A 22,892-nucleotide genomic window follows, 5' to 3' on the forward strand; every position below is an offset into this window, starting at 1 on the left:
TGAGAAACGGCAACCGTTTGGTATTTCTCTGTGCCTTTGATGGCACAGAGGATGGGAGTCTGATGGGCGTCTGCTCATCAAGTCCTGCTACCCGAACGGAGACCCAGCAAAGACGTTAGAGGATCCCAGAGGGCACACTCATCCCAGAGTGCATGCATGGGCATTTCTTGATAACTGGGCATATACCGGCTGAAGCCAGCACGGCCTTACTTTTTTTTTTTTTTTTTAAGATTTTATTTATTTATTTGAGAGAGAGCCAGTGAGAGAGAGCATGAGCGAGGAGAAGGTCAGAGAAAGAAGCAGACTCCCCGTGGAGCTGGGAGCCCGATGCGGGACTTGATCCCGGGACTCCGGGATCATGACCTGAGCCGAAGGCAGTCATCCAACCAACCGAGCCACCCAGGCGTCCCACAGCCTTACTTTTCTCACCTGATACCGAGCAAGCCTGGCAGTCCGAGGCTGCTGGTGTGAGGTCAGCAGCTTGACTCGGTCTCAGCCGTTCCTTCTTCAGTTCTGTCATTAGGCCTCCTTTCTTCACAGACACAAGATGTGGCTTCAGAGATCACTCATGTTCAAGGTCAGAAGAAGGGTAGAGCCAGATACATCTGTTGCATTTTACAAGAAAGCATCAGTTACCCCAGACACTCCTTAGCAGTCTTTGCCTGACATCTCATTAGCTGGGACTGGCTGCGAAAGCAGGGTGCAGGATTTTAGGACTGGCTTAGACCCTTAGACCCAGCGTGAGCTATGCTCTGGTGCTGGGTACACTGTCACACATTCCTCTCCCCACACCCCAAGTCAGAGTTTTATTAGCAAGGAAGACCAGCAGTTCACAGAATCTGCTATAAACACCATTGTGGCAAGACCCTTTCTCGTGCCTAGGTCCCAGATAACTCCTACTTAATCTTAAATTTGAAGCACAGATGTTTCTTGTCTGAGGCACTGAGTCATTGAAGATCTAGTACTACCTGGTAAAAGTTTCCAGGGAGGAGAGAGGTATGGGATCTACTCTAATCAAAACAGATCAGCTAAGGGTGGTGCCCAGCAGCAGCTGTTTTAAGTTGACAGGGTTGCACACTTGAGTGGTACTTTCATTCTGAGTAGGTGTAATTAACTAGAAATGGATGCTTGCCTCCTTGGCGCTGACAGAGGAAGGAAGGTTGTGCAAGAGCCGGAGGTATGGACTTATTCCTCCATATTTTGTCTGAGTTAGAACAAGAAGGAAGAGGACTCTGGGCTTTTCGAAAGAGCCCCTTGAAATGCCTCATTTGCAGCTAGTAGTGATCTGTGGAGGAAGGTGAGCATCTTGGAGTTGAGACAACTTGAAACAACCCCAATGCATACCTGTGACAGAGGTAGATTTAGGCTGATTTTTGGGAAAAAAATTTTTTTTTTAAAGTAGGCTTTGTGCCCAGCATGGAGCCCAGTGCAGGGCCCAAACCCATGACCCTGAGATCAAGACCTGACGTGAAATTAAGAGTTGGACATTTCACTGACTGAGCCACCCAGATGTCCCTGGGGGGAGAAAAATTACTTCTTGTTCAGTGTGAAAGCTCTATCACATCTTTTCTCCTTACCCTCATCTGGTTTTTTTTTTTTGTGTGTGTGTTTTTTGTTTGCTTGTTTGTTTTTAATTTCATCAGGTTACATTAGGTTGGCAATGCCTATATGCAGACCTGTAGTAGACCTACAGGTCTACTCCAATAAGCCACGAGTTGCTGCTCAGAGGTCCTGGAAGTAGACTCATTAAGGCCTGCACCTGAAAGAAATTCTGTAATCTTTGGCAGGGGATGGGAGGAGTTGTAGAGTGAGACATAGAACCTCACCCAGAGCCTTGATGTTAAGGTGGGACTTATGACCTAGGGTTCATTTTCCCCAACTGCCTTGTCTGTCCATATGGAATGCATAGGTTTCAAGTACACTCTTTAGGGCAACTCTTTTCCTGCTACTCCTGTGTGACTGGAGTTTGGGAATGTCCCTTCTAGACACCTTTGGCCAAGAGAGAACTGACAATTGTTAGACATATCTTATTGCTGAAAAGTGAGCTAGATACTTTATACATATTATATCATGCTGCCTGTCCCTGCTTTGGCAGGAGAAATAAAATGCAAACTACACCTGTTGATGTCCTCCAAATCCTTGGGGATGCCCTCAATCCTTGGGTCTCTGAGGAGAGGTTAGGAGAGTGAAAGGGACATATCATGCTTGTCTTCTGATTGGTTAATTAGAAGGTGAGGGAGGAGTCAAGATGGCGGAGAAGTAGCAGGTTGAGACTACTTCAGGTAGCAGGAGATCAGCTAGATAGCTTATCTAAAGATTACAAACACCTACAAATCCAATGGGAGATCGAAGAGAAGAACAGCAACTCTAGAAACAGAAAATCAACCACTTTCTGCAAGGTAGGACTGGCGGAGAAGTGAATCCAAAGAGACGGGAAGATAGACCGCGGGGGGAGGGGCCGGCTCCCGGCGAGCGCGGAGCAACGGGCACAAAATCAGGACTTTTAAAAGTCTGTTCTGCTGAGGGACATCGCTCCAGAGGCTTAACCGGGGTGAAGCCCACACAGGGTCAGCGTGGCCTCAGGTTCCACAGGGTCACAGAAAGATCGGGGGTGTCTGAGTGTCACAGAGCTTACAGGTATTAGAACGGGGAAGCCGGCTACAGAGACAGAGCCGAGGAGTAAGCTCTAAACTCGGGGTTACCTTGAACCGGTCGCAGGCTCGGTCAGCTCGGAGCGCGGCCGGAGGCCAGGGTGACGGGAGTCATTGGGCGCTGTTCTCTGAGGGCGCACTGAGGAGTGGGGCCCCGGGCTCTCGGCTCCTCCGGGCCGGAGACCGGGAGGCCGCCATCTTCATTCCCATCCTCCGAAACTCTACGGAAAGCGCTCAGGGAACAAAAGCTCCCGAAAGCAAACCTGAGCGGATTACTCAGCCTGGACCCGGGTAAGGGTGGTGCAATTCCGTCTGGGGCAAAGACGCTTGAGAATCACTACAACAGGCCCCTCCCCCAGAAGATCAACGAGAAACCCAGCCAGGACCAAGTTCACCTACCAAGGAGTGCAGTTTCAATACCAAGGAGAGCGGCAGAATTCCAGAGGAGGAGAAAGCAAAGCACGGAACTCATTGCTTTCTCCCCATGATTCTTTAGCCTTGCTAAAGAATTTTAGCAAGGCTAAATTAATTTTTTTTCCTTTTTCAATTTTTTTTCTCTTCTTCTGCCAATTTTTTTTAACTTTTACCCTTTTCTTTTTTTAACGTTTTTTAACTAGCTTATCTAATATATATATATATTTTCTTTTTTATATTTTTTCTTTGTTTTCTTTTTTAAATTTTTTTTTTCTTTCTGAGCCTCTTTTTATCCCCTTTCTCCCCCCTCACAATTTGGGATCTCTTCTGATTTGGTTAAAGCATATTTTCCGGGGTTGTTGCCACCCTTTTAGTATTTTACTTGCTCCTTCATATACTCTTATCTGGACAAAATGACAAGGCGGAAAAATTCACCACAAAAAAAAAGAACAAGAGGCAGTACCAAAGGCTAGGGACCTAATTAATACAGACATTGGTAATATGTCAGATCTAGAGTTCAGAATGACAATTCTCAAGGTTCTAGCTGGGATCGAAAAAGGCATGGAAGATATTAGAGAAACCCTCTCAGGAGATATAAAAGCCCTTTCTGGAGAAATAAAAGAACTAAAATCTAACCAAGTTGAAATCAAAAAAGCTATTAATGAGGTGCAATAAAAAATGGAGGCTCTCACTGCTAGGATAAATGAGGCAGAAGAAAGAATTAGCGATATAGAAGACCAAATGACAGAGAATAAAGAAGCTGAGCAAAAGAAGGACAAACAGCTACTGGACCATGAGGGGAGAATTCGCGAGATAAGTGACACCATAAGACGAAACAATATTAGAATAATTGGGATTCCAGAAGAAGAAGAAAGAGAGAGGGGAGCAGAAGGTATGTTGGAGAGAATTATTGGAGAGAATTTCCCCAATATGGCAAAGGGAACAAGCATCAAAATCCAGGCGGTTCAGAGAACCCCCCTCAAAATCAATAAGAATAGGTCCACACCCCGTCACCTAATAGTAAAATTTACAAGTCTTAGTGACAAAGAGAAAATCCTGAAAGCAGCCCAGGAAAAGAAGTCTGTAACATACAATGGTAAAAATATTAGATTGGCAGCAGATTTATCCACAGAGACCTGGCAGGCCAGAAAGAACTGGCATCATATATTCAGAGCACTAAATGAGAAAAACATGCAGCTAAGAATACTATATCCAGCTAGGCTATCATTAAAAATAGAAGGAGAGATTAAAAGCTTCCAGGACAAAAAAAAACTGAAAGAATTTGCAAACACCAAACCAGCTCTACAGGAAATATTGAAAGGGGTCCTCTAAGCAAAGAGAGACCCTAAAAGTAGTAGATCAGAAAGGAACAGAGACAATATACAATAACAGTCACCTTACAGGCAATACAATGGCACTAAATTCATATCTCTCAATAGTTACCCTGAATGTTAATGGGCTAAATGCCCCAATCAAAAGACACAGGGTATCAGAATGGATAAAAAAACAAAACCCATCTATATGTTGCCTACAAGAAACTCATTTTAAACCTGAAGACCCCTCCAGATTTAAAGTGAGGGTGTAGAAAAGAATTTACCATGATAATGGACATCAGAAGAAAGCAGGAGTGGCAATCCTTATATCAGATCAATTAGATTTTAAGCCAAAGACTATAATAAGAGATGAGGAAGGACACTATATCATACTCAAAGGATCTGTCCAACAAGAAGATCTAACAATTTTAAATATCTATGCCCCTAACGTGGGAGCAGCCAACTATATAAACCAATTAATAACAAAATCAAAGAAATACATCGACAATAATGCAATAATAGTAGGGGACTTTAACACTCCCCTCACTGAAATGGACAGATCATCCAAGCAAAAGATCAACAAGGAAATCAAGGCCTTAAATGACACACTGGACCAGATGGACATCACAGATATATTCAGAACATTTCATCCCAAAGCAACAGAATACACATTCTTCTCTAGTGCACATGGAACATTCTCCAGAATAGATCATATCCTCGGTCCTAAATCAGGTCTCAACCAGTATCAAAAGATTGGGATCATTCCCTGCATATTTTCAGACCACAATGCTCTGAAGCTAGAGCTCAATCACAAGAGGAAATTTGGAAAGAACCCAAATACATGGAGACTAAACAGCATCCTTCTAAAGAATGAATGGGTCAACCAGGAAATTAAAGAAGAATTGAAAAAAAATTCATGGAAACAAAGGATAATGAAAACACAACGGTTCAAAATCTGTGGGACACAACAAAGGCAGTCCTGAGAGGAAAATATATAGCGGTACAAGCCTTTCTCAAGAAACAAGAAAGGTCTCAGGTACACAACCTAACCCTACACCTCAAGGAGCTGGAGAAAGAACAAGAAAGAAACCCAAAACCCAGCAGGAGAAGAGGAATCATAAAGATCAGAGCAGAAATCAATGAAATAGAAACAAAAAAAAAACAATAGAACAAATCAACAAAACTAGGAACTGATTCTTTGAAAGAATTAATAAGATTGATAAACCCCTGGCCAGACTTATCAAAAAGAAAAGAGAAAGGACCCAAATAAATAAAATCATGAATGAAAGAGGAGAGAACACAACTAACACCAAAGAAATACAGACAACTATAAGAACATACTATGAGCAACTCTACGCCAACAAATTTGACAATTTGGAAGAAATGGATGCATTCCTAGAGACATATAAACTACCACAACTGAATCAGGAAGAAATAGAAAGCCTCAACAGACCCATAAGCAGTAAGGAGATTGAAACAGTCATCAAAAATCTCCAAACAAAAGCCCAGGGCCAGACGGCTTCCAGGGGGAATTCTACCAAACATTTAAAGAACTAATTCCTATTCTCCTGAAACTGTTCCAAAAAATATAAATGGAAGGAAAACTTCCAAACTCATTTTATGAGGCCAGCATCACCTTGATCCCAAAACCAGACAAGGATCCCATCAAAAAAGAGAACTGCAGACCAATATCCTTGATGAACACAGATGCGAAAATTCTCACCAAAATACTAGCCAATAGGATTCAACAGTACATTAAAAGGATTATTCACCACAACCAAGTGGGATTTATTCCAGGGCTGCAAGGTTGGTTCAACATCTGCAAATCAATCAATGTGATACAACACATTAATAAAAGAAAGAAGAACCATATGATACTCTCCATAGATGCTGAAAAAGCATTTGATAAAGTACAGCATCCCTTCCTGATCAAAACTCTTCAAAGTGTAGGGATAGAGGGCACATACCTCAATATTATCAAAGCCATCTATGAAAAACCCACCGCAAATATCATTCTCAATGGAGAAAAACTGAAAGCTTTTCCGCTAAGGTCAGGAACATGGAAGGGATGTCCATTATCACCACTGCTATTCAACATAGGACTAGAAGTCCTAGCCTCAGCAATCAGACAAAAGGAAATGAAAGGCATCCAGATTGGCAAAGAAGAAGTCAAACTATCACTCTTTGCAGATGATATGATATTATATGTGGAAAACCCAAAAGACTCCACTCCCAAACTGCTAGAACTTGTACAGGAATTCAGTAAAGTGTCAGGATATAAAATCAATGCACAGAAATCAGTTGCATTTCTCTACACCAACAACAAGACAGAAGAAAGAGAAATTAAGGAGTCCATCCCATTTACAATTGCACCCAAAACTATAAGATACCTAGGAATAAACCTAACCAAAGAGGCTAAGAATCTATACCCTGAAAACTATAAAGTACTCATGAAAGAAATTGAGGAAGACACAAAGAAATGGAAAAATGTTCCATGCTCCTGGATTGGAAGAATAAATATTGTGAAAATGTCTATGCTACCTAAAGCAATCTACACATTTAATGCAATTCCTATCAAAGTACCATCCATTTTTTTTCAAAGAAATGGAACAAATAATCCTAAAATTTATATGGAACCAGAAAAGACCTCGAATAGCCAAAGCAATATTGAAAAAGAAAGCCAAAGTTGGTGGCATCACAATTCCGGGCTTCAAGCTCTATTACAAAGCTGTCATCATCAAGACAGCATGGTACTGGCACAAAAACAGACACATAGTACAATGGAACAGAATAGAGAGCCCAGAAATAGACCCTCAACTCTATGGTCAACTCATCTTCGACAAAGCAGGAAAGAATGTCCAATGGAAAAAAGACAACCTCTTTAATAAATGGTGTTGGGAAAATTGGACAGCCACATGCAGAAAAATGAAGTTGGATCATTTCCTTACACCACACACGAAAATAGACTCAAAATGGATGAAGGACCTCAATGTGAGAAAGGAATCCATCAAAATCCTTGAGGAGAACACAGGCAGCAACCTCTTCGACCTCAGCCGCAGCAACATCTTCCTAGGAACATCGCCAAAGGCAAGGGAAGCAAGGGCAAAGATGAACTATTGGGAGTTTATCAAGATCAAAAGCTTTTGCACAGCAAAGGAAACAGTTAACAAAACCAAAAGACAACTGACAGAATGGGAGAAGATATTTGCAAACGACATATCAGATAAAGGGCTAGTGTCCAAAATCTATAAAGAACTTACCAAACTCAACACTGAAAGAACAAATAATGCAATCAAGAAATGGGCAGAAGACATGAGGAGACATTTCTGCAAAGAAGACATCCAGATGGCCAACAGACACATGAAAAAGTGCTCCATATCACTCGGCATCAGGGAAATACAAATCAAAACCACAATGAGATATCACCTCACACCAGTCAGAATGGCTAAAATTAAGAAGTCAGGAAACGACAGATGCTGGCGAGGATGCGGAGAAAGGGGAACCCTCCTACACTGTTGGTGGGAATGCAAGCTGGTGCAACCACTCTAGAAAACAGCATGGAGTTTCCTCAAAATGTTGAAAATAGAACTACCCTATGACCCAGCAATTGCACTGCTAGGTATTTACCCTAAAGATACAAACGTAGTGATCCGAAGGGGCACATGCACCCGAATGTTTATAGCAGCAATGTCTACAATAGCCAAACTATGGAAAGAACCTAGATGTCCATCAACAGATGAATGGATAAAGAAGATGTGGTATATATATACAATGGAATACTATGCAGCCATCAAAAGAAATGAAATCTTGCCATTTGTGACGACGTGGATGGAACTAGAGGGTATCATGCTTAGCGAAATAAGTCAATCGGAGAAAGACAACCATCATATGATCTCCCTGATATGAGGGAGAGGAGATGCAACATGGGGGGTTAAGGGGGTAGGAGAAGAGTAAATGAAACAAGATGGGATTGGGAGGGAGAGAAACCATAAGTGACTCTTAATCTCACAAAACAAACTGAGGGTTGATGGGGGGAGTGGGGTTGGGAGGGGCGGTGGGGTTATGGACATTGGGGAGGTTATGTGCTATGGTGAGTGCTGTGAAGTGTGTAAACCTGGCGACTCACAGACCTGTACCCCTGGGGATAAAAATATATGTTTATAAAAAAAAATGTAAAAAAGAAAGAAGGTCGGCAACCCTCTAATTTTGACAACCAGAATAATCACTTTTCCACTCAGAAAATATGTGCATTCAAGATCTCTGGTCAGCCTACGAGACTGACGCTGTAAGATTCTGTGTATACTACTAACTAGGATTTCTCCATATATTCTGGGTCCTGACATTCAAACTTATGGACTATTATTCTTTCTAGGGAAAAGCATCCCATTCTTGAAGACTTGCCATGCCCCTTCATCTGGGGGGAGTGATAAGGGGCAATGGGCAAGGAGAAGAGAAGCTGGTACTATCCCACTGCCCTAGGAATAGAAAAGAGAGAGGAGAGACTGGCAGAGAGAGGGTTAGGATAGAGAAAGGCAAACCATCCTCGCATTTGGAGAGAACATAGTGTTGAGTCCACAAGCAAAAACATGATCAGATCTGGACTGATGAACCAGGTAGATGCTTTTGGGTTCCATATTTTTTGGCTACTATCATAATTAATTAATTATGTTAATTATGTTATTATAATATATTGTATATTAATTATATTATTATATTATTTTATTACATATTTATATGTAATAAATATATTATATTTAATCTATAATGTATTATATTTATTATTATGTTGATTATTATATTAATTATATTAATCAAGCATACTATCACAATTAATTATATTAATTAATTAATCCTCAGCAGATTAGACTGCATGGCAATGTACATCTTTCCAGGAGGAGGGGATAGGAATTTGTAGAATTCAGGAAAATTAGACCAAAATGGCATTCCCCCAAGGGATAGGCCAGCTTTTAAAGACCTGTGGGTTGCAGCACTTTCCAGTTTGACCCAAGTGGATTCTTGGAATTCCATACCAGTTTTTTGTTTAACGGGTCTGCTGAGACTACATCAAATTGGATAAGTCTTTCCATGAAGGAAAAAAAAAGAGTGCAGTTACTGTAAGATGGGGGCAGGATCTGGATAGGCACTGATGTCACACCAAGGTCTTGGGAGAATGTCCCATACAGAGGAGCTGATCAAAGAGTAGTTTGTTTCTAGGACTATGAGAAAAACACAAGTTCCATGTTGGGTCATTCAGAGAATTGCACCAGAGCAGGCCAAGGCCGGCTAGGTGTGGACTTAGCCTTTTAGAGATTGGGGGCTGAGTCTACGGCCATACCACCCTGAACGCGCCCAATCTCGTCTGATCTTGGAAGCTAAGCAGGGTCGGGCCTGGTTAGTACTTGGATGGTAGAGATTGGGGGCTGGCAGAAACCAAGCGAGAAACAGACCCCAGCTAGCAGTTAGGGAGTTTAGAGATGAGGGGTTGCTTGGGGAGAGAGAGAAATCTGGGCAAAAGTGGGGTGGTGGTGGTGGGCGGGCAGGTAGACCGGGAGTCCTATATATAAGGCATCTGGCCAGATTCCTAGTACTTGATATATGTTTAACAAGTATTAGTTCTCTCTCTGCCCAGGGTGTCCAGGAGGGAATGCCTATTTTCAAGAGCTGAGGAATAGGGCAGCAGACAAAACTCAGGGCTGAGCTACAGATGTTCTCGTCTGTTGTTCTCTGAGGGCCAGCAAGGAGCAGAGCAAGCTGTGGACATCTGGGCATATATTTACAAAAGGAGAGGTAAGAGTCAGCAGGCAGCCTTCATTTGGAAGTGGGGTGAGCAAACACATGGACTCAAAAAGACCCCTTTGCATGACTCATAAGCAACAAAAGAGGTCAGGTAAGGGCTTGAGGACAGAAGGTGAGATGTTGGCACTGCTAGCAGTGCTGAGCAAAACATGTCCTAAACTGCATTGTAGGGTTTCTCAAACTTTACTATGCATGTGATAACCTGGGGATCACATTAAACAACACATTCTATATTGGTAGTTCTGGGGTGAGGACTAATAAGCTCCTGGGAGACCCCAACACAGTTAGTCCAGGTACTAAACCGAGTGGCAAGGCTTTTTTTTTTTTTTTTAAAGATTTTATTTATTTGAGAGAGACAGAAAAAGCATGAGTGGGGTAGGGACAGAGGGAGAAGGAGAAGCAGACTCCCCGCTGAGCAGGGAGCCCTATGTGGTGCTCAGTCCCAGGACCCTGAGATCATGACCTGAGCCAAAGGCAGCCACTTAACCAACTGAACTCCCCAGGCGCCCCACGAGTGGCAAGACTTTTTATGACACTCTTTCCTTAACATGCTTCAGATGCGCTAATTCCTTCAGACACTCTGAACTCAGACTCTGGTCAAGAACATAGAAAAGTCTGATTAAACAGACTGGTGGATTTCTTTCATGCAAGATTTTTCAGTTTTTAAAATGTTAATGTGATTGTGAAACGGAAGTTTCTGAAGGGGTGAAGAGGTATACTGAAAGTCTGTGTTTTGGAACTTACTAGATCATGGAAACCATTGTTTTCCTGGAGCACTTGTTAATATCCCACAGAACCCAGTGGAGGAAAAGTTTCCTTAACAGACTCTGAACTATAGCCCTGCACCCACTGAAGGAGTGCAGCGCCATCCCCAGGTCTCTCTAAAGAAGACAACGCTCAGGCCTGGTTGAGGTGGGCCTTTCTCCTGTCTCGATCATCTCAAATGGTGAAAAGGGCCGTGGGGAGGTGCCTGTTGTACACGTGTGATATTTCTTTCACTTCACTTCCAGTTGAAGACACATTTTGGTGATGTGAAGGAGAAGTACCTGAGTGAATACTGCTTTTCTGGAACCTACATCCTCTCTCTCCTTGTGAGTGGCTATGGTTTCACGGCTGATTCCTGGAAGAACATTCATTTCATGGGCAAGGTAATTTGGGGACTTGTTAGGTTGTGGGGAGATTGGGTGACTGAGGCAGCTTTGGTCTTGAAAGAGGTAGAAGTCAGTGGGATGTCCTGTTCTACCATTTCACTTCTAACCCAAGCTGACATTTTGTACCAAGCCCTGCTGTGTTGACCAGCCCATTGATTGAGGAGAGCTATGGGCATTCTCAGCCTCTTCTTTCTGCTCATGCAACAGTGACTAATTCCTTATAAAACAAACAGTGAGATCTTAAATGTAACTGTGTTTCAGTAATCTCAGTGTTTCTGTTTGCTGATTTCAACATCCATCCCAAAGGCCCCTTCCATGATCTGGAAATGATTATTATGGCTTCTTATAAGGACTGCAGGTCTTGTTGGTTGTCGCTTCAAGGTTGACTAATCTGAAAGCTTAGCATAAAGAAGATGAGTGATTGTCAACGGGGGTCTTTGCTTAGCAGGTTTAGCCAGAGCCTTACAGAAGCAACCTCACTGCTGTTCTTTACCATAGCGCCACCTGCAGGTATCCAGGCATAGAGAAACATTCACATTGATAGGCAATTCCTGCTTCAAAAGTATCAAGAGCCGTGCTTCCCTGCCTTTTAAACCCATACCCACTAATGGCAAAGACAATTAACTCCCTTTTTTAAATATGGTGACTTCAAGCAAAGCAAAACATTGAGGCTCCGGGGTGTAGCAGCCTAAAGGATGCTATTTTCATTACACTCATGTCGATATTGACCTTGCTAATTCAAATGCTCATCTTTCCCTTGATTTAATTCCTAGTCTTCTTTAATTTCATCACAATTTTTTTGTCTGAAGGATATGTCTGTGTCAAATTTGCGAGTGATTTGTATTCTTTAGACTTCAGTGAATGATCCAGTATTTCTAAACCATTGGTGGTAACTCCTCTAACTCTAGAAACTTCCTTGATACATGCCGTCAGACAAGGTTCCTGCGCCCCATAAAGGGAAGTGGACCCTTCACAAATTGTTAGTTCCCAGTACTGACTGGTAAAGGTTTAGGGGAGAGGAGCATTTCCACACAGAAACTGGTCGGAACGTAAATTGGCACAACCTTTGGGGAGACTGTTGTGGCAATATGTGCGAAAAGCCTTAGAATATGCATGTCATTTTATCCAATTACTTCATTTCTAGGATATATAATTGGATAAAGTGAGTAAAAATAAACCTAGAAGGCAGTTCATGTCAGTGAAGATCCTTTGAGACATGAGATGATGTTTAGAAAGGTATTGTTAAGTGAAGAAGTCTACATATAACTTAATTCCATGTTTTGTAAGGCAAAAGACATCCACAGAGAAGCCTGGAAGCATGTGTCACAAAAAGATAATAGCAGCGACTTCTGAGTGGTGAAATATAGCTGGTTTTTATTTTCCTTTTTAGGATTATCCTTATGTCCTAATTTTTCTACCTTGACCATGTACAACTCATGTAATAAAAACATTTTCAAAATTATTTATTATTCACAGACTATCTACACTCCAGTATGTTTGGAGGTGACTGGAAAATACTCCTAGGAAGATGGCAGGGCCAGAGCATGTCTTAACATTTAGGAAGAATCCCTTCTGAACATGTGTACAGTATTCCAACTTCCATAAAGTAACACTGACTTGCTGGGATTATTTCTCAGTCTTCCTTCATTGAATCATAAAGATGTCCTAGTTACTTAAGGATGAGATTCCTGGGTGACGTAGATGTAAGAGACCAGGAACAATCATTGTCTTATCCTTTGCCTGCTTTCTGTCACCATCCTGCCTTCCACACCCTTCCCTCCACATTCACTTAAGAGGAATGCAAATCTCCAAAGGTTGTTTGAAGTAAGTTCTTCTAGGCAGAGGCACTAGACAGTTATTCACCAAATTTCTCTGAATTTCAGGAATAGAGCAGTGAGACTCCAAACTCTCCTTCATCACTTGCTCAGGCTCCATTTTCCCCACAAACATATTCCCAACTTAGAATGTAAAAGTAATCCAGCTAGAGAATTGAACATGGTGCTCTCCACTTCCTGATGCTGTGTTATGGATGGGATTGCATGAAAGCTCATTTCATCTTCAAACCAGAAACAACAGCCTATCCCCACTGTTTGCAGATCCAGAGCAGCAATGTCGGGTGGACTCTGGGCTACATGCTGAACCTGACCAACATGATCCCAGCTGAGCAGCCGTTGTCCACACCTCTGACCCACTCCACCTATGTCTTCCTCATGGTTCTCTTCTCAGTGATCCTGGTTGCAGTGATCATCATAGGCGTGTTTATCTTTCACAAGCCTTCATACTTCTGGAAAGACATGGTATAGCAGGAGCAGCTGAAACCTGCTGGCTGGAGTGAGAAAAAAACTTGCCCAAGGAGCACCTTCCTCCACAGTGGTGTACAAGGTCATCCTTCCTTGCTCACCAAGGCCAGTCTTGACCAGCACGAAGCTTCCTTGGCTTTTGCTGAAGCTTTTCCATGGAAGGTATTCACCACCTTCTGCCTCAAGGACTACCCAGAAGACATCGTCTCTTTTGTGATTCCTTCCCAACTCCACTTCTCTCTTTTGTACCCTGTGCTTGTATGGGTCTTAAAGACCTGTTACCTTTCATGATCTCTGCTTTATAAAAAACAAAAACAAAAACAAAAACAAAAACAAAACCCCAATCATGACTTTGTCCCGAAGAACTCAAAAGAGTCCTGAGTCCTGGGCTGGTAAGCTGCACAGGCCAAGAGAAAATCTCAGGAACTTGTTCAGTTGTACTGATACAGACCCTTTCTTTCTTCTGTTGCCCATTTATGAAGAATGCCATACAATGCCTTTGGAGAGGGCAGACACCCATCTCATTCCCATCCTGTTGTTTGCACAGGAGAATTTCTAGACTAGACAAATATGTGCCAGGACCAAAGAGTCTTGCAAGAGAATTTATGTGCTTATATCATTAATATGATTTTCCAATCCAAAACAGGGTTGTGGATGAGTTATATATTCTTCAGTGATGCCAAAATTCTATGGAGTGGGACCCCCCCCAGACCAGAGATTTTTTAAAAAGCTGATGTAATATCTAAGCATTCAGCAATCAGGGCATACTACATGGTAGGTATACACGTCAGGAATAAAAATACAATTACAATGAAGAGTTTGGGAAATACATCCTTCAATGCATCTACTGGGGTTTTATTTTTATTGTAGTAATACATATAAAGTCCACCATTTTAATATGTACAATTCAGCTGCATTTCGCACATTTGCATTGTTGTGCAACCATCACCACTAATTCCAGAATATTTTCCCCATCGAGAAATTAGCTGGAGACAAGGCCATCCCTGGGTAGGTTCAAACCACCAACCTTTCAGTTAACAGCCAAATAAGCTCATCAGTTGTTCCACAAAGATGCCCATTGAGTTTTAAAAGCCATGCCATATCTTTTTGTCCCAGGGTTTAATGTAGTGAGAGAACTACAACACTCCTTTCTTCTGTCATGGTATTTGCTCATCAAAGTATGCCAGGAACCAGATCTGAAAGTGTGGTTGCCACCCCTGTCACACAAGTATGGGCTCTATTTACTTATTCCATGGACTATTTTGTGGGAGAAGCAGCAGCTATGGACTTTGTCACAGAAACATGAAGAGACCCTGTACTTTCTTCCTTTAATGACTGCTGTGAGCAGGTGGAGTGGTGATGTGTTACTCTGAAGTTGTCCCAAGCTCCCCATCTCTGGATTTGGGGACTGACTGCTGAACTAATGCAGGGTGGGGCTGGGGTGAGGAAGGAAAAGCTTTCCTACAAACTGGAAGCCAAATGTCCTTATATCTCTTGAATAACCAAGTCATTTTTTACAACCAGGTGAATACAAGCTTACAAACTGTGGATACGAAGTTTTTCTTTTCTGCCACTCACAATTGAACTTGCACTTGGATTAGGAAGGAGAAGCCAAGTTTGAATATGTTTAAACTCTTTCTACTAGTGCTAGCGGTTATATTGTTAAACTTAGTATTTATTGAGCATTTGTTATGTCCCATGCTCTGCTCAAGTGCACTACATTCATTTTCTCACTTAATCCTTACAACAGTCTGAAGGAAGCTATTACCACTCCCACTTTATTGAACCAGAAACTGAGGCTCAGAGAGGTTAAGTCACTTGCCCAAGTGGCTGACCTAAAAGCCTGCAATGCACTCAACCATTATTTTCTCTCCCAAATATACTATACTGTCTCCTGGTAACCTCTAAACTCACACTTAACTCTGTATGAATACAGGGCTGACTGGCATGGGAGAGAGGGAAGTAGACAGATGATCTGTTCTCTGATGGACTTGTGACTTAATATTGCTTTAAGTCCACAAAGGCTGTCATGGCAACACTGATATCCTGTTCATGTACTATGCATGGTAACGTATATGGTGTATGATACTAATCAAGGATTCCCCATATACCTGGCTTCTTAATTATAGTGCTTGCTCCCTGCACAGCAATTCTGCATCAAATAAAAATGAAAATAAAAGGTCATAAAATAGAGCCAGCAGCAGCTCCTTTCTTATGTCTACATATACAAAGCACTGTCACGCACATTCTCTATTTTGATTCTAAAAAACCCCATGAGGGTTTATAAGTACTATTTCCATTTTATAAATAAGGGTCACACAAACTAGTAGATGGTACAGCAGATATGCAAATTCATGTCTTCTGACCCGAGTTTATTGTTTTGTCTTTTCTAAACACTGCCCATCAACAAGCTGGAATTAGAATTCACCAGTTTCCTCCAATAAATTGAAATCTTTTCTTATTCCTTTTTTTGTCTTACAGCCTGGGTCCAAGAAAAAAAAAATCCATTAAGGTATTTGGAGTCAAATTCCACTTGTTTTAAGTCTCAACTCATGGAGATCAGCTGGCACAACCTGATCTCATTTCCTTTGCAGGGAAGCATGATTTTGTGGCAGGTTCAGGAATCTGCTTTGGGCAATTCTAGATGAGAAGGGCCAAATAAAATGGGTCACTGTCAATTGATTTCAATATTGAATTGGCCATTGGTTATAAATGATTACCATTCCTTCCTGGCCATTCACCTAAACTGGGTTCCACCATTCCTTAGAAGGTGGGAAATTTATTCTATGAACTCATAATGGGAAAACATCAGAAATGGTTACTTCTGTAAACAAAAGAATGAAGTTATGCAAGTAGGCTGTGTTTGTGTGTGTGAGAGAGAGAGAGAGAGAGAAATTTTCACCTTACCCAATTCTTAAATTAGTAAGAAATATAAAATGCAAAGTAGACATTTTTAAAAGTATACTTCATTCTGGGGCACCTGAGTGGCTTAGTCAGTTAAGTGTCTGCCTTCGGCTCAGGTCATGATTTCAGGGTCCTGGGATCAAGCCCCATGTCAGGCTCCCTGCTCATCGGGGAGTCTGCTTCTCCCTCTCCTTCTGCCCCTGCTCATGCTCGCTCACTCTCTCACTCGCTCACACTCTCTCAAATAAATAAAATCTTTTAAAAAAAAAGTATACTTCACTCTAATGTTGTATCAGTCAACAAGTAAAAGAAGGTGCAATCAAACCACAGAGCTAAGAAGAGTTTAAGAAAGTGACCATATCCAAGGTATTATCATTTCAACATGTAGTTCACATAAGAACTATTATTAATATTTGTTTTTCATTTTAAGTTTTGAAAGTTGTTATATATATTGCAGTTACAGCACATCTTAATCAGCACTAGCTACATTTCAAGTGATGGAGAACCATGTATAACTAGTCTACTGCATTGGACAGCACGTGTCTAAAAATACATTCACGGGGCGCCCCGGTGGCTCAGTGGGTTAAGCCGCTGCCTTCGGCTCAGGTCATGATCTCAGGGTCCTGGGATCGAGTCCCGCATCGGGCTCTCTGCTCAGCAGGGAGCCTGCTTCCCTTCCTCTCTCTCTGCCTGCCTCTCTACCTACTTGTGATCTCTGTCTGTCAAATAAATAAATAAAATCTTTAAAAAAAAAATACATTCAAACCTAAAAAGATACAGGCAGTACTTTGTCTTTCTAGTGAGGGGAAACTTAAAAAAAAACAGCCATAGATACTGTAACATCTTGCTATTATTTGTTATATATGAAATTAAAATATTCTTAGACATTGTTCTTCTTTATGATCTCAGCTCAGAATTTCACTTTATTCCTCAGGTTTTGTTGCCTTCTTTGTGAAGGCAGAGATGACTGTTATTCAGGCCAAGACACCTGATGAAAGACTTTTGGAAAATGTAATCTGGATTCAAAGATGATACAAGATAATTTTGATGATTATATTCCATAATCAAATTGTAAATTTGAATATTAAACTAAATATTAGTTTTTTAATAGCTCACAAAGATTACCATATTATTATATTAAAATTACTATCAAAATATATTCTTATTTATTGTCAGTTTGAAAGATGAGCTGAATTTCACCCAGATGGGTTTGATCCCTCTCTGGTTCCGATTCTAACAGTTGCTATCTTGTTAGAATAGGACAGTTGCTTATGGTTAGTTGTGCTCACTAACCATGTTTCTTTTCTGTTTGTGAGTTTTATCTTTTAAATTTATTATAACAACCTTAGAGTGGTAATAAACGCTAAGTTTAGTGGTAATAAACTCTAAGTGGTAAGCCAAAATCAACTTTGATTTTCATGTTCATGGATCTGCGTCAGCTGGGTAGCTCTCCTTCAGGCAATAGGTTTAGTTCAGTATCTTGCATCTCTTACAAAAAGTGAATGGCAGGGACACCAGAGAGGAAGAGGGAACAGGATGCCTCTTACAGCCTTGGCCGGGACAGGCCTCTGTCACTCTCATCTACGTCCTACTGACCAAAATAAGTCATATGACCAAGCCCAACAATTAGCAAGTTGGAGAAACACTGGAGGAATGGCTAGGTCATATGGCGAAGGACATGGATGACTCATTTAATACAGAAGAGGAGTGAAGCATTGGGCACAATGATTGAACCTACCACAGTGTCTCATTAACTAAAACATAAAGGGTGTTTTCTATCCATTAAAGTCTACTTATCTTGCCAGAGAATATTCTTTATTTAAACTGTCATTACTTCCAAGATGTCATCAGTCTGCAACTTCTTTCCAGAGCCTTAATCAGGATGCTGTAACAGCTTGCAAACTGACTTCATATTCTAAAAAAAGGTTCTCTATTCTAGATTTCCTAAGAGAACATACATCTGTTTATTTTCTTTATTTTATACGTTTAGGACAATGTGTAGTTAACTACCCAAGTTTTTATTTTGTACATGAATCTAATAGAACTGAGTACATTTGGTTTTATCACAGGGAGAATGGGTTTTTTAATAATGGGAAAGGAGTATCTCCATGAACCTTCTCTAGAAAAGTGGCATTTAAGACTGTACATGTGATAGAAGCATTGCTATACCTTTTGCATTTATCTGTTTTAAAAGTCTAAATTTAAACTGGTGATACAGTGATGGCATACCCTCATCAGGACCTGGGTTAACTTTTTGTTTTTATATCCCTTTTGAATGTATAGTGAATAGCAAAGCTCACCAGAGAACATGGATCAGTCAATGACAAAAGAGATACGGTCACCTAAGAAACCGCACCACTCCTTATAATGAAGTTCTAAGAAGAAAGGGGAGGCAACCCTGGGAGCTGGGTGGGGAACAGTGTGTATTTAGAATGACCTAAACCAAACTCTATTTTTCCTCCTAAACCTGCCCCGCCTCCTGAATTGTATCATAATTAATGCCTCAGTGCCACCACTATGTCAAGTAACTAGGACTTCATCAACATCACCTGCCCATTTTGCCTTTGCAACAGTTTTCATTTTGATTCCTCTTTCTAATCTTATTGTTATCTGCCCAGTGAAGATCTGACACCAGGAATGGCAGCTGTGTCTCCAATCTATTAATGCCAAAATAAGCTTTATAAAAAACAGTCTTTGGGGCATCTGGGTAGCTCCCAGTCTCTGAAACGTCCAACTCTTGATTTTGGCTCAGGTCATGATCTCAGGGTGTGAGATGGAGCCCCACATCAGGCTCCATGCTCAATGCAGAGTCTGCTTGTCTCTCTCCCTCTGCTCTCTTTTTCCCTCTCTCTCTCGAATCTTAAAAAAAAAAAAAAAAGCTTTACCACATTGCTCCCTAACTAAAATTGCCAGTAGCTTTCCATTGCCTACAAAATAAGGTCAAACTCTCCAACAGACATTAAAGCTTTTTGAACCATGCCTGTGAGCTCTCTCTGGGCTTACATCCCACTCCACCCCTCTGATGTTACCTACAATCCAGACAGGGTAGACTGCTTCTTCACCCAACACTGTTCAGGTTATTTGCTCAACTTGAGCACCTTTGCCCAACTCTACCTTCAAAGCTCAGCTGGAATGCCTGCAGTGAAGCCTTCAGGCAGTAGATTTAGTTCAGGCCTGCTCCTGTATCTTGCATCTCTTACAAAAAATGAATGGCAGGGACACCAGAGAGGAAGAGGGAACAAGATGCCTCTTATAGCCTTAGCCAGGACAGGCCAAATTCACATCTCCAAGTCAGAATAAACTGCTGCTTCCCTGTGCTACTGCAGCCCTTGGCCTAGGCCTGCATTAGACCTCAGACCTTTCTATTCAGCATCCAGCTTAAGCTCCTCAGAGAAAGTTAAGTGGCTTCCTTCTTTCTGAAAAGTTGGCCTCAGGGGTATTTTAGCAGGAACGGAGGTAACAGTCCCAGTTAACCTCCCTTTCCACTGCAGGAAAGCTGGTCCATACCATTACTTATGGTTTAGTATTCTTATTTCATTATCTCTTAACATGACCTGTATCTTCCTCCAGCTCTTCAGGGCCAGCTCAACTCCTGGTTCCTCAATGACACCTCCTTGCATTACTTACATTGAATGTTTCCTTCTTGGACCATGCATTTAGTTTCTGTATAGCTCACCACCCAGCGATTGATCACACATACTATTTAAGTAGAATTTTAAGGATCAAAATACACCTTAAAAAGTTATCCTTATCAGAGCACCTGGGTGGCTCAGTGCATTAAGTGTCTGCCTTCAGGTCAGATCATGATCTCAGGGTCCTGGGACTGAGCCCCACATTGGGCTCCCTGCTCAGTGGGGAGTCTGCTTCCTTCTTTCTCTACTCCTCCCTCCTCACTCTACTCGTGCTCTCTCTCTCTTGCTTATTCTCTCTCAAATAAATAAATAAAATCTTTTAAAAAATGGTCATGCTTATCAAAATTTAATGTGTATATAACTCATCTAGGAATCTTGTTGAAATAGAAATTAATTCTAATTAATAAAAAATGACTCTATAGGTCTGAGGTGAGGCTTAGGTTCTCCATTTCCAACAGGCTGCCTGGTAGTGCCAGTACTGCTGTCAGGCCCACTTGGAGTATCAACGACCTAGACTACTTTAGCATCCCCTGGAGTTCTTTCTACTGGCTCTCAGGTAAATGGTCATCTTCCGCCGGACTGCCATACGTCACCTGGCAGCCTGTTCCAGTGGCCAGCTCAAGGGCAATTTTCAAAGCTTCCTCTTACTTTTCCACAACATTCCTCAAGGGTTTCCTTTTCAGTTTTCTGTGCCTCAGGAGATTTCTGTCTGCCTTTGGGGAGCCAATGCCTAGCACTCAGTGAAGACCTGGTGTGCCTCAGAGGAATTTCTCCCAGCTCTTCTGCCAGTGTACTACCCCTGTGCTTTTGGTAGAAACCCATGGGAAAGCTGGTAAGTGATCCATAATGCAAGCCTACGTGGAAACTTTAAAAATTCTATAAAGTTCAGGTGGTTCCTTATTCCTGTCTACAATGGATTTTTCCTTCTCCTGTCACTACCAGTGATAAGAGAGTTATTGACTTAAAAATTTAGTTCTGATGGGTTTTTGAACTCTATAATTTTGTAGCTTAATCAGCGAGGTGGAAGCTATAATCTCTTGCTGTATGCCCACAATAACTACTCATAAAAGGAATAAAAAATCACAAAGAAATTAATTTTTATAAAGTTTGCAACCAGAAATGCAATTCATAAGCATATATAACTAAAAACAGAGCCTCAATAAATCAAATTTCCAGTTCTGAAAAAGCAGTAATTATATATATTCTACATTATAGTTCCTTTATGTTTATAAATACTCTTACAAAAAATTGAAAGATATAGATGGCTAATTTTGTAGTAACATAGGTTACCTTTTGACATACAACTTATTTTATTATGAAGTGATTTCTGGCCCAGTAATAATGCAAAGGGGGCAAATATAGATAAGTGGTGGGCGGTTGTTAAAGTGAACTAGTCAGCACCAATTGCAGTTTTTTCTAATGGTAAGTCATAATGCTCCCTCTCCAGCTCTGCAATTGACAGGCATACTCTAATTATAATCAGTAGCTTAAAAATATGACCTTTTGTGCTGTTCCATATCTCTTGGATTTCTGCCTCCACAATAGTCAACTGAACCATCTTCTTGGAATACACATGAAGATGGGAGTTCCTGTGAAGAATATGCTGTCAGTCTGTTCTGTCTCCTGCGGTTAAATCCATGTGAAGAATGTATTCTTCGATTATCTTCTGGATACACCAGTCTAATAATGTAACAGAAACAGTTATTTTTAATTTTTTATTATTAGAGTTTTCAAACATAAACAACAATAGGAAAATACACACCCATGTGCCCATTACAGAACATTCAACACTTGTCATCATTTTGCCAGTGTTGCAGAAGCAAGTGGTTAATTATAATCACAGAACAGGATTCAGACTTTATGGGGGGCATTGTGCTAGAAGAAGTGAGTATACCCTTTCACCAACAGTCAAATGGTGAAGGGGGGAAGAGAATCCCTGCATGACGCAACATGGTAAAAGAATGCTTCTCCCATGAAAGGAGGTAGGGCCCTCTTTACCCTGCGGAGAGAATTAGGACCATAGCAGCTTATTTGCCTGTCCTTTTTATACTATGAAGTTAGATTAGCAGAATCATTTCAGTATAGCAGCAAATCAGTAGGTTAGGTAGCTTATAGACAGTCTCTTTTAGAATATTTCTTTGACACTGAGAAGCTGAAGGCTAACGACTCACCTGTTCTAAATTGTAAGTTTTGCTTTTCATGTATGTTTCAGGTATACAATTAAAACTTTCAAATCTTCCAATTAACCTCTACTAAAATATACATGTGTGGGATAATCCCAGCATATTTTTAATGTAAATATTTGATAGTGTTTGTAAAGAATTCTTATTTCTTTTCCTACTATAGTCCCTTCTCCAAGTTGTTAATATGCTGTTATACTTGGGCCTGTCAGTAATGGGTAAGTGGAAAGGAAGAGTCAGGTGAAATCCTGTCTTGGATGTCATCTGCCCTTCTCCCCCTCAAACCAAGGTCTCTTTTGGTCTATTTCAATCTTTCCTTGAGGTGTCTCCATTTGATCGAATACCTTTGAGCCAAGTTCATCCTGTCAATGGCTAATTAGTAAATTAAGAAAAACTAGGTAATTTAAAACAAAAACTCCAATCTGATTTCTGTTGAGTAGTTAAATATAAATCAGTATGGAATATCCTTTTATACTGAAACTGCTATTCTTTCACATAGGATGCTTATAATCCTGACCCCAAATCTGGTACTGAGTGACAAGAACAAGAAA

General features: G+C 41.1%; 2 protein-coding genes across 5 annotated transcripts in view; one reads left to right on the forward strand and one right to left on the reverse strand.

Moving 5' to 3' along the window:
- ENTPD1 (ectonucleoside triphosphate diphosphohydrolase 1) overlaps window positions 1-16,477 on the forward strand; it is a 103,391-nt gene extending 86,914 nt beyond the window's left edge. For both annotated transcript variants that reach the window (XM_047702026.1, XM_047702025.1), the window contains exons 9-10: window positions 11,185-11,322; window positions 13,422-16,477. In XM_047702026.1, the coding sequence (XP_047557982.1) occupies window positions 11,185-11,322; window positions 13,422-13,628 (345 nt within the window). In that variant the 3' untranslated portion in view covers window positions 13,629-16,477. The remainder of the gene's footprint in view (window positions 1-11,184; window positions 11,323-13,421) is intronic.
- The window catches only part of LOC125084556 (uncharacterized), a 64,534-nt gene continuing 42,061 nt past the window's right edge, over window positions 420-22,892 (reverse strand). For all 3 annotated transcript variants that reach the window (XM_047702022.1, XM_047702020.1, XM_047702024.1), the window contains 2 exons: window positions 21,662-21,841; window positions 420-605 (listed from right to left, as the gene is read on the reverse strand). In XM_047702022.1, coding sequence (XP_047557978.1) covers window positions 563-605; window positions 21,662-21,841 — 223 coding nt within the window. In that variant the 3' untranslated portion in view covers window positions 420-562. The remainder of the gene's footprint in view (window positions 606-21,661; window positions 21,842-22,892) is intronic.

The sequence above is a fragment of the Lutra lutra genome, chromosome 14 (assembly GCF_902655055.1).
Source record: "Lutra lutra chromosome 14, mLutLut1.2, whole genome shotgun sequence".
NCBI classification, from domain to species: domain Eukaryota; kingdom Metazoa; phylum Chordata; class Mammalia; order Carnivora; family Mustelidae; genus Lutra; species Lutra lutra.